The 13750-nt window shown below is 44.9% G+C and overlaps 1 protein-coding gene across 2 annotated transcripts; it reads left to right on the top strand.

Annotated features, from left to right (window-relative positions):
* The first annotated feature begins 153 nt into the window (after positions 1-153).
* SURF4 (surfeit 4) lies at positions 154-13550 on the top strand. 2 transcript variants are annotated; one of them, XM_062641074.1, is made up of 6 exons: positions 176-375; positions 7297-7483; positions 8616-8692; positions 9302-9345; positions 10282-10468; positions 10713-13550. In XM_062641074.1, exons 1-6 carry the CDS (start codon positions 328-330, stop codon positions 10977-10979), a joined length of 810 nt encoding a protein of 269 aa, XP_062497058.1. In that variant the 5' UTR covers positions 176-327; the 3' UTR covers positions 10980-13550. The 2 variants fall into 2 exon arrangements, with proteins under 2 accessions (XP_062497059.1, XP_062497058.1); XM_062641075.1 differs by lacking the exon at positions 7297-7483 and having other exon boundaries at positions 154-375.
* Positions 13551-13750: the final 200 nt, after the last annotated feature.

Below are 13750 nucleotides of genomic sequence, written 5' to 3'. Positions count from 1 at the left end.
CTGGCCTGGCCTGGCCTGGCCTGGCCGGGCCGCGCCCGCCGCCCGCTTCCCCCCACACAACCGCCAGGACGGACAAAACGCCAGCACCGCCCCCGCCCCGGGCTGCCCCTTTAAGGCGCGGGCGGAGGGGCGGGGCCGCCCCACCCTCCCCGGGCCACGCCCCTCCCCGCGTGCGCCGGCGCTGCCCCCCGCGCGGCGCCTTTAAGGGCTGGCCTACGTGGCAGCGCAGTGATCGGTGCGCGGCCCGGCGCTGCCCCGCCACGCTCCGCCCGCTGCCGTCTCCGAGAGCCGGGCCCAGGCGCGCAGAGCCGTCGCACCCCTGCCGCCATGGGCCAGAACGACATCATGAGCACCGCCGAGGATTTCGCGGACCAGGTGCGTGCCTGCCTACCTGCCTTTCCTTCTCTGGCCGGGTGCCCTTTGTGTGCTGGGCCGCTTCCTCGGGCGCTGGGGTTGGCTGGGGTGGGAGTGAGGGAAGGGAAGGGAAGGGGAGGGCAGGGCAGGCCGCCGGCCTGTGGGCTCAGCTGGGCCGCGGTAGAGCAGCCGGAATGGCGGCGTCCCGGAGCGGGGTCGCCACCTTGGGGCCTGCTCTTCCGGCGGGCCTGCGGGCTCCCTCGGTCGCGTCGCCCCGAGGGAAGGCTGGGGCCCGGCTTCCCGCCGGAGAGGGAGTGGCCGGCGCGGACCCGGCGGCTGGGTCCCTGTGAGAGTGTCGGCCCCCCGTCCTCATGCGAGCCTTGCGACTGCTCCTCAGCCTGTGTACAGCGAAGCAGACAAGTTCTCCTTGGGAACCGGGCTTCCTCCTGGGAGTGGAAGGAGAGCAGAGTCCGAGCCGCTCTTGTCTTCCTGCAAGCTGTCCGGGCTGGCAAATGGGGCTTAAAGGGGTGTGGGAAATGGGGGCGAGGTGATGGGGACAGAAAAGCGAAAATCTAAGCCCCGACCGGTACCTGAAAACCCAAACTGGAAGATGTTTGCGAGCACTCGGGTGCTGTGCCTGGATAAAAGGAGTAAAAGGGGTGAAACGAGAGCAAGCCAGTTGATGCTATCTGGTAATTCTCTTTACATCTATTTCAGTGAAGGTTCTTACAGATTTCTCTATTAAATAGAATTTTCTAATCTCTTATATGTAAGAGTAGAAACATGTTGAGCATAAGTAGTTGATCTGCTGGTGATGCTTTTAGAAAGATACTCACTGTCATTGTGATTCATCTAATTGAAAATAAGAGGCAACATCTTATATTTAACAGGTTCTCTGGAAAACCTGATTCTGACTGGTTTTACAGCTCTGACTGTTGAAATTGTGTGGTGCAAGAGAACATGTCACAGCTCTGAGGGGGCTGTGCTGCCTCTGTGTCTTTAACCGGGTTTCACTGGGAAAACCTGTTCCATGCTTTCTCCCCACCCCCAGATGGAAATTTCAGAGACAGAGCTTCTTGTGGTGCATGGAGTATCCACTTTAAAGGGTGTCTGGATCATCTTGGTCATCCTCTGTTTGCCTTCTCCTCTCACTCCCTTTAGAGAAGAAAGTAAACTGTTGCTATAGTGTTCAAACTACTTGCCAACTCTTGTCCTGACCTTTTCATAACACCCCTCTATTTACTCCTGTGTGACTATTTCTAGATGTCCTTAACACCTCTTTATTCATACTAATGAAAGCTCTTTTATCCATCTAAAATGCTGTTTGTTTCCTCCTGAAATGAGTTTTAAATGGCACAGCATTATTTGCGCTTGGCCACATCCTGTATAAAAATGAGTTTTTAGCTGCAGAATTCAAAGTGTTTGCCTACACTTACCCATCAGATGATAAAACGTTTTTATGCTTTCCAAGTAACTAGCCCCTTTGATAATTCTGCCTTCGGATAGCTGCCTAGTAGCTCAGTCATGCTCTTTCTGTATGTGTATACTGCTAGAAGTTAGTATCGCACCAGTGTAGGAGTGATTTACTAAGTGATAACCTTTGGTATATATTACAAATTAACACTTGTCTTATGGAAACTTAGTTCATACTAGATTAAAAAAGTATTTGGAACATTTGGACTGAAATTACGTTGAGGCTCCGCTTGATGGAGGCGGAGGAAGTTGAGCTGGACAGTGTCTGTTCTGGGAGCTCTGTGCATTCTCAGTGTACCCTGGATTTCTCCATTGCCTGTACTAGTGCTCAAGAATAACGAGGCTTAAATTTCTGCAACATAAACGCCCTGTGGTAAAGTGTTACAGCTACTTCCATGGTTTATCAGCACCTCCCGAATGTCTCTTACAAGTGCAATAATAATCCATTCCTTAAATTGAAACACTAAAGCTTAACTTTTCTCAGTTACTGTAATTTCTATGTGAATTGGCAAATTATGCCCTAGATGCCAAGATATTCAGTAGTAACGAGTAATCCAAGGGTGAGCTAGTGCAGTGAAGACATGGTCTTACAAGGCAGCTAAGCTTTTCTGACAGCTAGCTGTCAGAGAAAGGTACTGTCCTGCTTCTCCCATGGCTGTGGGCCCCTTTTCTCTCACACCAGCACTTTACAGTCACTGGACTGGAGAGCTTAACTGGAAGGGAAAAAAAGAGATGATTTTTTCTGTTGGTTCGATTATATCATTGTTTAGATCAAGTGAGCACCAGTACTTGTTGGGGGGATCACTTGTGATGAGAACTAGCTGTGAGTTTAGCTTGGCTATAGCATGAGTTTGTAGCCCACAGGTGCACAGTATGGCTGGTGAGCTGTGCTCTGAGCTGTTGGTGATTTCCAAGGCCTGCAGCAGAGGCCTTGCTTGGGCCTGGGCCTGTTGAATTCAGGGAAGGCAACTTGTTAGATACTGGGGAGAGTGGGAAAAACTATTAAAGGCTCTTAAAACCTGGGTGAGCCACAGTGCAAGGAAATCACAATCTTGGTTCAGAATGATGCCCAGCTACAGGCTTCATGGGCTGATTTCTTTTTAAGCACAGCACCAGCCCAATCTTAATTTCTGAATTATTTATTAATAGATAATATTTAGAATTATTAATTCTGAATTATTTTATTAATAAACCCTATTTTAGTGTTTCCTGTTTAAAAGACTGCATGCTAAGCACTTTAGTGCAGTTGCCATGTACCGCTGACATTATTGTACTGAAAAATAGCTGTATCTGGGCCCTGTGCTGATTGTTTAGGGTTCAAGAGCTGGTTGTCTCTCCTCTGTAATCCCCGCAAGAGGGAGCAGATCACAGGAACTTTTCTAGTGTCTGTGCTAATCTTTAGGAATGTGGGTGCTTGGTATTTCTGCTGTCCTAAAAAAGTTATGGACAGAAGTGTAAGGAGACTATTGAGTCACTGTGCTGCAGTGAAAGGGCTGCAAGGGACACCCAGACTCTGGGGGTTTCATTTAATTTTCCAAAATAAATGCTGATGCATGTTCAGCTAATGACAACATCTCTGTATCCTATTTTGCAGAACATGGAAGGGAGAATAAAACGTTTAATGTTGGTCTGAACTTTTCTATGTTTTATATTAAAAATGAATTTGGAAATGTTCTCTATAAGTTAGTGATGTCAGTACATCAATCTTACAGCATTATAAGCCACATACCCTGTTCTGGTTAGGCTAGAAAATAATCTCCCTATGAAGAATGATAACAAATTCCAATATACAGAAAAATCCCATTTAAGATTTGATTACTAAATAGCTTTTTGAAAAATGGAATTGGTATAAGGCATGTTTTAGGAGTGAAAAGCATTATTACAAGAATCTTCCTGCAGTTAAAAATTTAAGATTGCTGGCAATGTTCTAGTGTGTCACAGCTCTATTCCTGCCATTTGAAGTAAGTAGGAAAGCCTCTGTTTCTAGCTTTCCCAAGGAACTCGCATACATTGATCAACTCAGTGTGGTGGGTGCTGTTGTCCTAGTGATGTTTAGGTGAGAGTTCTTTCAGTGGATGTACACAGGTTGGTGAAAGAAGTTATTTGTTCTTTTTTCTCTGCCAGAGGATTGAGCATCCTATTCCATGAAGGATCACAGGCTGCTGGAAGTATCTGATCTCCTGGAACAAAGGAAACCCTTAAATGAATGTCATTTAGATATTTGCAATATGCCTTTATGGGAAGCTGTAAGCTAATAATGCTGTGCAGCACGCAAGGGCTTTCTGGGTACATCAGCAGGCTGCTCTGCTGATCGCCATGATCAGCACTTCCCTGATGTAAGAGCACACCTCCTGGCTATGTACTGGTCTTAAAGTACCTGTAGTTATGGTATATGCACTTTGAACAGCACAGACTAGAGTTTTAACAAATTTGATACTGCTGGAGGTAGAATATAGTTTAGAAAGCATCATAAAGAGTCAAAACAGAATGATTTTATTACCTCTGTTTGGACAGGTCCTTGTCATGGGTTTGAGTATTTTAAGCCTCATTTTGGAAGATCCTGGATCCTCTTGTACATCTCTGCTTGTTGAGAGGAACAGTGAACTCTGCCCTGATGCTATTAGAGGGGAAAGTGGCAACGCAGAGCCCCACTAAGTGTATGCTAGTGACTTGGCTGCCAACATAGAACCAACTGGTCTTCAAAATAGTTCTACTTCAGCATGTTTTCTCTTCTCAAGATGTATTGCCTCTTGGAAGGAGGCAGTGTGTGCTAAGAACAGGTGATGCAAAACCCACAGTGGAATAAGCTATCCTATTACTTGATGTCATGAGTTTAACACTGCAGCTTCCATCAATCTCAACAGTTTTGCTTCGGTTTACAGGTATCGTGCTTAGTGGCATGCATGTTTCGGGTCCCACATCTTAACTGGTTATGTTTATCAACTGCAGTTACCACATTTCCCATATGTGCTGCTTTTATCTGTGTAAATTTTAAAGGAAGTAGGAAGTGGTCTAAGGTTACAACATTTGAGACACAGTGATGTGCAGAGCAGAAAAACAGTGTGTCTGGTACTATTAGTTCAGTCCCACTTCTGGAGATCTCCTGTTTCTTAGAAGTTACCTTGTCCTTAGTTAAACTAGAGGGTTTGGGTATAAATCACCCAAGTAATTGCAGAATCACTTGGTGGTGTGTTCTCTTCCTTTAGTTATCACATAACTGTTCTCTTGCTTTCTCTCTGGATATCTATGGCTAGTTGTTCTTTTGGCCTTGATCGTTGTTCATGCAGTCTGTTTCTGAAGCTGATTTACTTCAGGCTTACTGTGTAGAGGGGCCATCAACTTGTGTGTAGCTAAGTAAATGCAGCTACATGGGTTATGGATGTCCAGCGATGATAAGGTTGCTCCTTTACACCTGGAGAACAGGTAAATGTTAAATGCCTTCTTGCTTCCTTCACCTGGACTGTTGGCAGTTACCCTTTCAGGAAAGGGGAAGATGAGATTAGCTTACATGACCCGTTTCAAAATAACAAAGATGAGGCCTGGAGGCAGATATCCTCTCTAAGGTTTCTGCTTTGTTCTGTCTCTCCACAGCAGGTCTCTTCCTTTTCCTTACGGATGCCTTCCACTTTCTTTTTTTTTTTTTTTTTTCTAGACCAGAGTTGCTTGTTCTGGATCTCAACACAGCAGAGTTACTGCACAAACCATTCTGGGTTTGTACTAGTTCCAAAATAACTTTGTCCTTAGTATTCCATAGCAAGTTTGCCCAAATGCACAGTGAAATCCAGGAGAGAAGCAAGCTGTAAACCAAGCTGTGCGTTTCATGCAGTGACAAAGATCACAGATTTTCTTCTGACTCATTCATCCAACTGTTGACATGGCTTAAAGCCTGAAGTGGCAGCCCTGAATCAGAGTACAGCTGCAGTTAAAATCTGCTTCATTGACTTGACTCTTGACCCTTAGACTCTGGCTGCATGCAGTACAACTGCTGTAGTTTGTTCCCATAGTCACTGTTTAATTAAGTCTGGCTGCTGTGGTTTTTTTTCTTGTGATAATTTGCAGTTAAACAGTAAGCAAAGCTTGACATTTGCATAAGCTCTAGAGCAGCCTTTAGTAATTACTAGTTACTTTGGCAAGGGTAAACTTTCAGCAGTGGCTTTAGTCTCCTTGCTCCATGCTCCCATATATACTGAAAGCATGCAGTGCTGCCAGAGCTGTAAAGATTTTGCCCAGGAAGAAACCAGTTGGCTCTCTTGTCTAACCTGAGGTCAATGGAGATACTGAATTACAAAAGAAAAGGCTTGTGTGCCTTCTCAGTCCATTTTTCATACACAGTTCAATGCTGTCCAGAAGACGCCTATACACCCATGGGCTCTCCCACCCCTTTTCATGCTTGAAGTATTCCAATATTGTATAAATAACATGACTCAATGTGCCATACAACACATGGAACTTCATGTAGGTTAATGTGATTTTGTTAAACAGCAGTTCCTCCTAGTCCTAATGCGGGGATCCCTGTGGATTCTGGAAGCTAGTTCTGCATGAAGCCTCCTGGCATGGGCATTTACTTCCATGAGTATTAACCTGCTCAAACTGCTTCTGTCATCTGGAGGCAAAACCCTGCTGTTTAATCTTGTACTTGTTTTTAGATTAAATTCACATTTGTTTCTTACTAGATTGCATTTGCTCAGACAGGAGCATACGCTGGCTGCAGATACATCCTCTGAGAGATGTGGCTAAGCTGAACCTGTGTGTGGAAGAGGCCAGCCAGGTGCTGGCTTGCACCAAGTGACAATGCAAATCCAAGTGCTATTTTTTTAATGAAAGTAGAAACTGTGTATACTTCGAGGACTGAGGGTGCAGTTTCATGCAATGGCCACACTGATCTGGTTGCTGCTGCTGGTACCCAAGAGCACGTGCTTTGCACCGGTGCTTTTCTGAGCTGTTAGGAAGAACTGGCTTGGCAGAAGGCTCATTAATGTTTTTCAATTTGTATAGAATGGGTCTCCTGTCAGCCTGACTCACCGAGTTGGTTGGTTACAGGGTGTTGAGTGCCTGAGCATGTAGGACTGTCCTTTCAGCTCCTGGCTGGCTGATGGTTGAGATGTAACAGGAAACCCTGAGACAGAAGCTAAAAACAGGGTCAGCCTTCAGCTAGTAAGAGCTTCATCAAACACAGTTCCACTTATGTAGGAAGGTGTTGCTGGATTCTGGTTTTCTCCAGGTCCTTGTCCAAAATATTCTTGGGGTGGCATGCGACAACAGGTTTCCCCCTGCTGCTCCCACCTGTTCTTAAACTGAAGTGGAGAAGAATTTCATTAAATCGAGTCCCAAGTATGTGTTTCTTTCCAGATGTTGATTTACGTGCATAAGAACTGCCAAGTGCATAAGTCTACAGAGTGCATGGATCTGTTATGGCTTGAGTATCACCTTGCCTTGGTCCCCTGCTAACGATGCTGTCTGCCTGTGCAGTTCCTGAGGGTGACGAAGCAATACCTGCCCCACGTGGCCCACCTGTGCCTGATCAGCACCTTCCTGGAGGATGGCATCCGCATGTGGTTCCAGTGGAGCGAACAGAGGGATTACATTGATGGCACATGGAACTGTGGCTATTTCCTGGCCTCCATCTTTGTGTTCATAAATCTCTTTGGACAGCTAAGTAAGTGGCTCTAAGGCTGTTAAGGTGGATGCCAGAGCACTCCAGTGTGTCTGCCACCCTGGCTTGTGTAACCACTGTGAATCATGTAAGCACGGGATGCTTCACTGACTTCTTAATAGCCACTGAAAGCTTAGAACTGATAGTACCACATGGGCTGAATGAAAAGAACTCAATTGACTTGCTTCAGTCTTTCCTGGAAGTGATCTTGGAGAATTTCTTCTGACGCTACCTCTGAGTCAGATGCCAAGAATCCATTAGGACAATATGTTTTCAATGCTGTACATGCCTCTCTGAACACATACACCCCCTGAATTTTCTAAATGAAATACTCTTATTTCTTAAACAGGGCAGTGTTAAGACTTTCCTGGTATCCTGATTTAAGGGGTATTAATCTCAATGGCAGTCTTGTCCTGCAGGTGGTGTGCTTAAACCTGACAGGGGCTTGTGTTGGAGATTTTTCAAAGTCTGGGATTAAAAATAAGCCCAGAAGCAGAGCTCCTGTGACTGTGCTGGTGGGCCTAGAGAAACGGAGAGAAGTCAGATCCTTTGCTGTTCATGTTGTGTCCCTTGATTGCTCTGGCAATTTCTTGTCTTGTGTTTGGGTTTAAATTATTTGATTTTAACCTCATATTTTTGTGTAACAAATCAGCTTAATTGAATACAGTTACCAGTCCTCATGTCAAAGTAGCAAAGGTTGTCTGTGCTTTGTGATAAAGACTTGAGGAAGGCTATAAACCAAAAGCTTTGAAGGAAAAGGAGTACAGCATGTTTGCCCTAACACCTCTTTCACCAAAAAATAAAATAAATCCATAGTTAGTTGAGTTCCTTTTTAATTTCTTGTAATGCTTCAACACCAATGGCTGCTGTACAGTGCTGTGTTGGGGGCTGCATTCAGCATGTGCTTACCCTTTGTAAAATAAAAGATGTTTCTGGAATTAGAATACATTTTAAAATGCAGTAAGACTTCTAGGTTCTCAAACTGATTTGTGAAAGTAAAATTTCCTGCCTGATGTTCTTTGTGGCTCAGTGGAAAGCAACCAGTGTCTGCTCAGTTCAGAACAAGTTAGCATTCCTGCGGCATCTTTTCCTGTGCAAGCCAGAAGTGTAACTGTGTTCAATTTCCCCAACTCAGGCGGCTGCATCCTGGTGCTGAGTAGGAACTTTGTGCAATATGCCTGCTTTGGACTGTTTGGAATTATAGCATTACAGGTAGGAGGCTTGAGTCTTCAGCCCTTCTAAATTGTATCTTTCAAATCTTCTCGCTTAGCCCCAGTACTTCCAACATAGTTAAATACAACTCACAGCCCTGGAATTCTTCTCCACCCTGGGCTAGTACCAGTCCTCAATGGCATTGAACTATTTTGCTGCTTCTGATGTGCCCAATAGATCCTGAGCTGTAATTCAGTTGGCTGGAGACATTGATTCAATACTTGACCAATTTAGCAGAAGTGACTTGCACTTTACCTGTATGTCAGTAAAGTGCCAAATGTGGAACTTGCAGTTGCTTTGGCCTTCAGCACACAGTTGTTATAAAAGATCCTAGCTAGTAGTAGCCTCCTTCCTATTCAAAACCAATGAATTGGGGGGGAGGGGGTGTGGGGTGTGTGTGGCTACAGCACAAGTCAATCCTGGCTTCTGTTCCCTGTTTTACACTGGCTGACTGGACCACACTGATGTAACTACCTTGTTTCCTTCAGTATAACATACCTGTAACTGACTTCTGCTATGGATAGCACAGGCTTGAGACTATAACATAAATTCATAATGTCAGTGCAGTTTGTATGGTGTTTTAACCTGGCTTTTTTTCCCTTTGCCTAGACTATTGCATACAGCATTCTATGGGACCTGAAGTTCTTGATGAGGTATGCCTGCTTCTTAAGAGTTTATCAGAACAGAACTAAAAACTGTCCTCTGTCACTGACAGGAAATGATCTCTGTACATAGTGTTTATTAGAAATACACCACTAGAAGTATTTGCATATTGTGCATTTACATTAAACAAGAAATGTCAGCATTTAAAAAATGAGTAGAGTCTGTGTTAAGCCATAGACCAGTATTATAGAAGGCAAAAGACTAATCCCAGCCCTCTAGGATCTAAGTGCTTCTGCTACTAACCTTCTTGCTGAGCGCTCACAAGCAACTGTCTAGACTGGATCAGTGAGCTGCTGTTGTTTCCTAAATGGCTAAAATAGCAACTGTGCTTAAGCATGACTGAAGCCATTTTCTGGTCTAGCTAAAACATACAGATACTAGAATGGTTTCTGGGGTTTTAAATCCCTAACACCTTCTTAGAGTACAAGACAGGGCTTTTAAATATGAGCTTTCTTGCCAATCCTGAGTAATGGCTGACTGTTGGCTTTTCACCCCTCTCCTTTGAGAAGGGGGGTAGGGGGCAGCACAAGAACTATACTCTGGGCTTACTACAACCCTGTAACCTGTGTAATTTTTAGCAGGACTGCTATTCTGTTTTCTCAAACCTGAGGTACAGAATAACTTCAATACAAGTAAAGTCATGCTGTGACAGATGCTAAGCAGCTGTGCCTGAGCTGAGGGTGCTGGACTTCCCTGGCAGGCTTTACAGTCTGCACAGGCTTGGGGAAATCCTTGAGCACAATACTGCTGTGTCAGCTGTGAAGCCTGATGCAGGCACACTGCATGGGAAAGAGTAGGTCACTCCTCCCCAGCATGCAGATTCTTACTGAGTTTAAATTGTCGGATAAAACTTTAAATCACTAGAGTAGTGCAAAGTATAAACTGCCTTTGGGTTTTTTTTTTTTTTTTCCCCTGTCTTCCTGTAGGAACCTGGCCCTTGGGGGAGGTTTGCTGCTGCTTTTGGCCGAGTCGCGCTCAGAGGGGAAGAGCATGTTTGCTGGTGTCCCCACCATGCGGGAAAGCTCCCCAAAGCAGTACATGCAGCTGGGGGGCCGTGTGCTGCTGGTCCTCATGTTCATGACACTGCTACATTTTGATATGAACTTCTTTTCTGTAAGTATCCGAGTATAAAAGTATGAGTTAAGGAACTAGAATACAGTACCAGCTCCCTGATCAGCTGCAGCACCTGCTCAGTGCTTATCATTTAAGTCTATTTTTTAGTAGAATTAATATGTAGAGAAAATTACTAGATCCTCTGTGCCACGACAACCTGTTCTGTTGAACTTGTCCATGCTCTGTTCTGATCCTTGTCTGTTTAAGAGCCATGTGTAAGCTTGTGGGTTTTTTTTATTTGCAGATTCTGCAGAACATTGTGGGCACAGCCCTGATTATCTTGGTGGCAATTGGCTTCAAGACTAAGCTGGCTGCCTTGACTCTAGTCATCTGGCTGTTTGGCATCAATATCTACTTCAATGCCTTCTGGACCGTCCCAGCCTACAAGCCCATGCATGACTTCCTCAAATACGATTTCTTCCAGACCATGTCTGTCATTGGAGGCCTCCTCCTTGTGGTTGCACTGGGTCCTGGTGGAGTCTCCATGGATGAGAAGAAAAAAGAGTGGTAACAGGAATAGCAACCCTTCTTGGGACATATTAAGTCCAGAACTGATTCTTTATGGATTCAACAAAAACTGCCAGCATTTTACACGTACATGCCCCCTTCCTATTAAAGGCACAGATATTCTGAATTTGATTTACAGTGGCACCAGTAATGTAATAGACAAAATCCTATTTCTTCAAGAAAAGTTGCCTAGGCTTATTCTAACTTTCTAGATTTGGAACTAACCCAAGGAACCTGCATTTTGCTGATGCTTCAGTGAGTTGCAGTAGAACAGTAGTTTGCTGTCTTTAATGTCAGCAGTGTTTTGAAATTTGAAGTACTGTGAGCAGATACAGCTGTATCATTGTGTACTGTTGGGTTCTAGCTATAACTAAAAAAGTGGCTCCCATGTCTCACCCTCATTAAAACTGTCTTGTGCACGAGGAGTTCCCTTGCTGATCATAGCATTTCTTATCAACGTGGAAAGCAGCATCAAGAAAAAACAGTTATTCTGCTGCTTAGAGGCCTGTAATTCCATTTTGTTTAACAGGGGAAGTATTTCCTACCCCCAAATGGAAGGTAAAAAGAAAAATGCTGAAAGTAGTTGTACCCCTCTAGGTAAGAAAAGGGAGGGGGTCTTCTAACATGTCCCAGTTCCCCTCTCAAGAGGAACAAGGGATAATCCTTTATTGCTAATCAGGAGTCCTGTTTTGCTAATCACATTTCAAGGAGCGGAGGGGGTGATACTCCTGAAGAGACAGAATGTCAGATTCTGTGAAAATTGTGTGCCAAAAGAACTGTATTCAGCATTCTTTCCCCAGAGTTTCCTCCTGAATTCCCAAGAAGGGAGCCAAGTTGTGCTGCAGGTTCCATAACAGAAGCTCCTTTCTGCTATTAACCAGCTTCCATCCACGTATGCCCCAAATTCCTATCTGAATTGTAGGTTATTGGTAAAAGTGTCTTAAAAACTGCAGAACTCCCGCTTTTCCCTGCAGTCGGTACGGGTGAGAGGGGAGCAGTCAATCTTCTCATCTGTAGGGTTTGCTTCTCTGGTTCGTTTCTGTCGGTCCTGACTGCGCCAGTCCCTGTGACAGCAAGGGGCCGGTTGAGGGCAGCCCTTTCTCTGCCCCATGGTGGTTCATCCCAGGCTGTGCAGGGAGGACACCCATCAACTCTGTGCTGCCAGAGCCCCAGTTCTCGGCTCTGAATCCAACGGTTATAGCTGAAGAATGCAAATTCAAACCCATGCAGGGAATAAGCAGCTGGGGATGTAACTTGTGTGTTCAGAGGGAGGAACTCCTCAGTATAAGGGGGGGAAAGACCCCATTTCCACCTTTCAGTGCCACAATCACTGTGCCATGAACATGCTTAGTGCTGCTCAGAGGAGGCATTTTGTCCTCTGCCAGTCAGCTAGGTAAGCTTGTTTCACTAGATCATGAAAGAGTTCTAGAAAGCATGAGCCCTCCCAACTTGCTAATACTACATGAATACCTTGCACTGTTGTCTCCCTTGAGAAAGCTGCTCAACTGTTTGTTCAAGGAGTAATTCAGCTGAATGTCTCCAGCAGGAGCTATTTACCAGGGTCTCCTGGTAAGGACACTAACCTGGACAGTTCAGCTTAATGGTTGCTTTTTAGGAGAGAAAACTAGTCTGAAAGAACTGATGCCAAATAGAAGAGCACTGATGAATGATAAACCAATGATTTCATCATCTTGAAGGGAAAATGGCCAGTGTAATAGCAAGATGTGCTGCTGCTGAAGGAAAGGAATCAGTTGGGGGGTAGGTTGGAGGGAAAGCCAGCAGTTACAGTTGGGTCATATAGAAAGCTTGCTTTTTAAAAGGTTTTGCAAGAGGAGTTTTTTTACCTCAAGTGTTCACTGTGCCCATCTCTTCATAGCAAAACTAGTCTGTCCAGTTACAGATAAGCAGCACAGGTACTTTTTGCTCAGTTTCACTGCAGGTCTTGTAATGGTTTTAGACTACATCAAGGCAGCCAATCTCAGATACTTTAACTGCTGGTGGTGTTCATAGTATTTATAAATGGAATGACAGAAACTACTCCTGTGAGTAGCCCTTAAGTTAGCTTTCTCAACTTGTGTCCTGTCTAAGGAGCTGGATGACAACCTGGTCTGAAATGCTGACTGACCAGTTTCCTCTGTGAAAATCAAGTCCCTTTTCCAGCAAAAGACCCCAGAAAAGGAACTGATATTGTCCCTTGCAGCAGAAATGTTTTGGTACTAAAGGGGCATGGTCAGGAGGAGGGCATTAAAGGTATTTCCAGGCAGCACAATATGCAGACTTACTGTGAGTCCTGATGCAGAAGATTCTGGTTTCCTACCTATGCTGCTGTGTTTGTGCATCTCCCAAAAATCCCATGACCTCTCCCCATGGCTGAGAAGCTCTCACAAGCAGGATATCAGCTGTCAATTGGCTCTGCAAAGTGTTCTGGAATTCATTCTGAATATATTTTTGCTTTCTATGTGGAAAAAGAAGTATAAATTCTCATTTTTATGCTGTATTTTGTACCTTAGTTGTGTTTGAAAATGTTTTGATTTTTGGAAACAATCAAAATAAAACAATGGCATCTTTGTATCCACCTGGCGTGTGTGAGTGGTGACACTCCCCAAGCAGGCTGCTGGTTACTGCTCCTGTGCCACCTATTGACAATCCTCTTCATGAGGAAGAGTCCCCAGCTCTGGGCTGCCTGCATGTGGCAGTGCTTCTCCCCGGGGGGGCAGCTTGAGGCTTTTGAATACCACTTGATTCTACCCCACTGCTCCCCTCCTCAGCTCTAAC

This window comes from Pezoporus occidentalis, unplaced genomic scaffold (assembly GCF_034315485.1).
Source record: "Pezoporus occidentalis ecotype Australia unplaced genomic scaffold, CSIRO_AGI_Poc_V1 ctg68, whole genome shotgun sequence".
NCBI classification, from domain to species: domain Eukaryota; kingdom Metazoa; phylum Chordata; class Aves; order Psittaciformes; family Psittacidae; genus Pezoporus; species Pezoporus occidentalis.
This window is presented reverse-complemented; position numbering and strand designations above follow the sequence as displayed.

Excerpts from the sequence above, each read along its gene's own strand:
- SURF4 (XM_062641074.1), top strand. The coding sequence starts at position 328 with ATGGGCCAGAACGACATCATGAGCACCGCCGAGGATTTCGCGGACCAG. Across the intron at positions 9,346-10,281 it reads GACCTGAAGTTCTTGATGAG|GAACCTGGCCCTTGGGGGAG; the intron begins GTATGCCTGCTT and ends GTCTTCCTGTAG. Across the intron at positions 10,469-10,712 it reads TTGATATGAACTTCTTTTCT|ATTCTGCAGAACATTGTGGG; the intron begins GTAAGTATCCGA and ends TTTTATTTGCAG.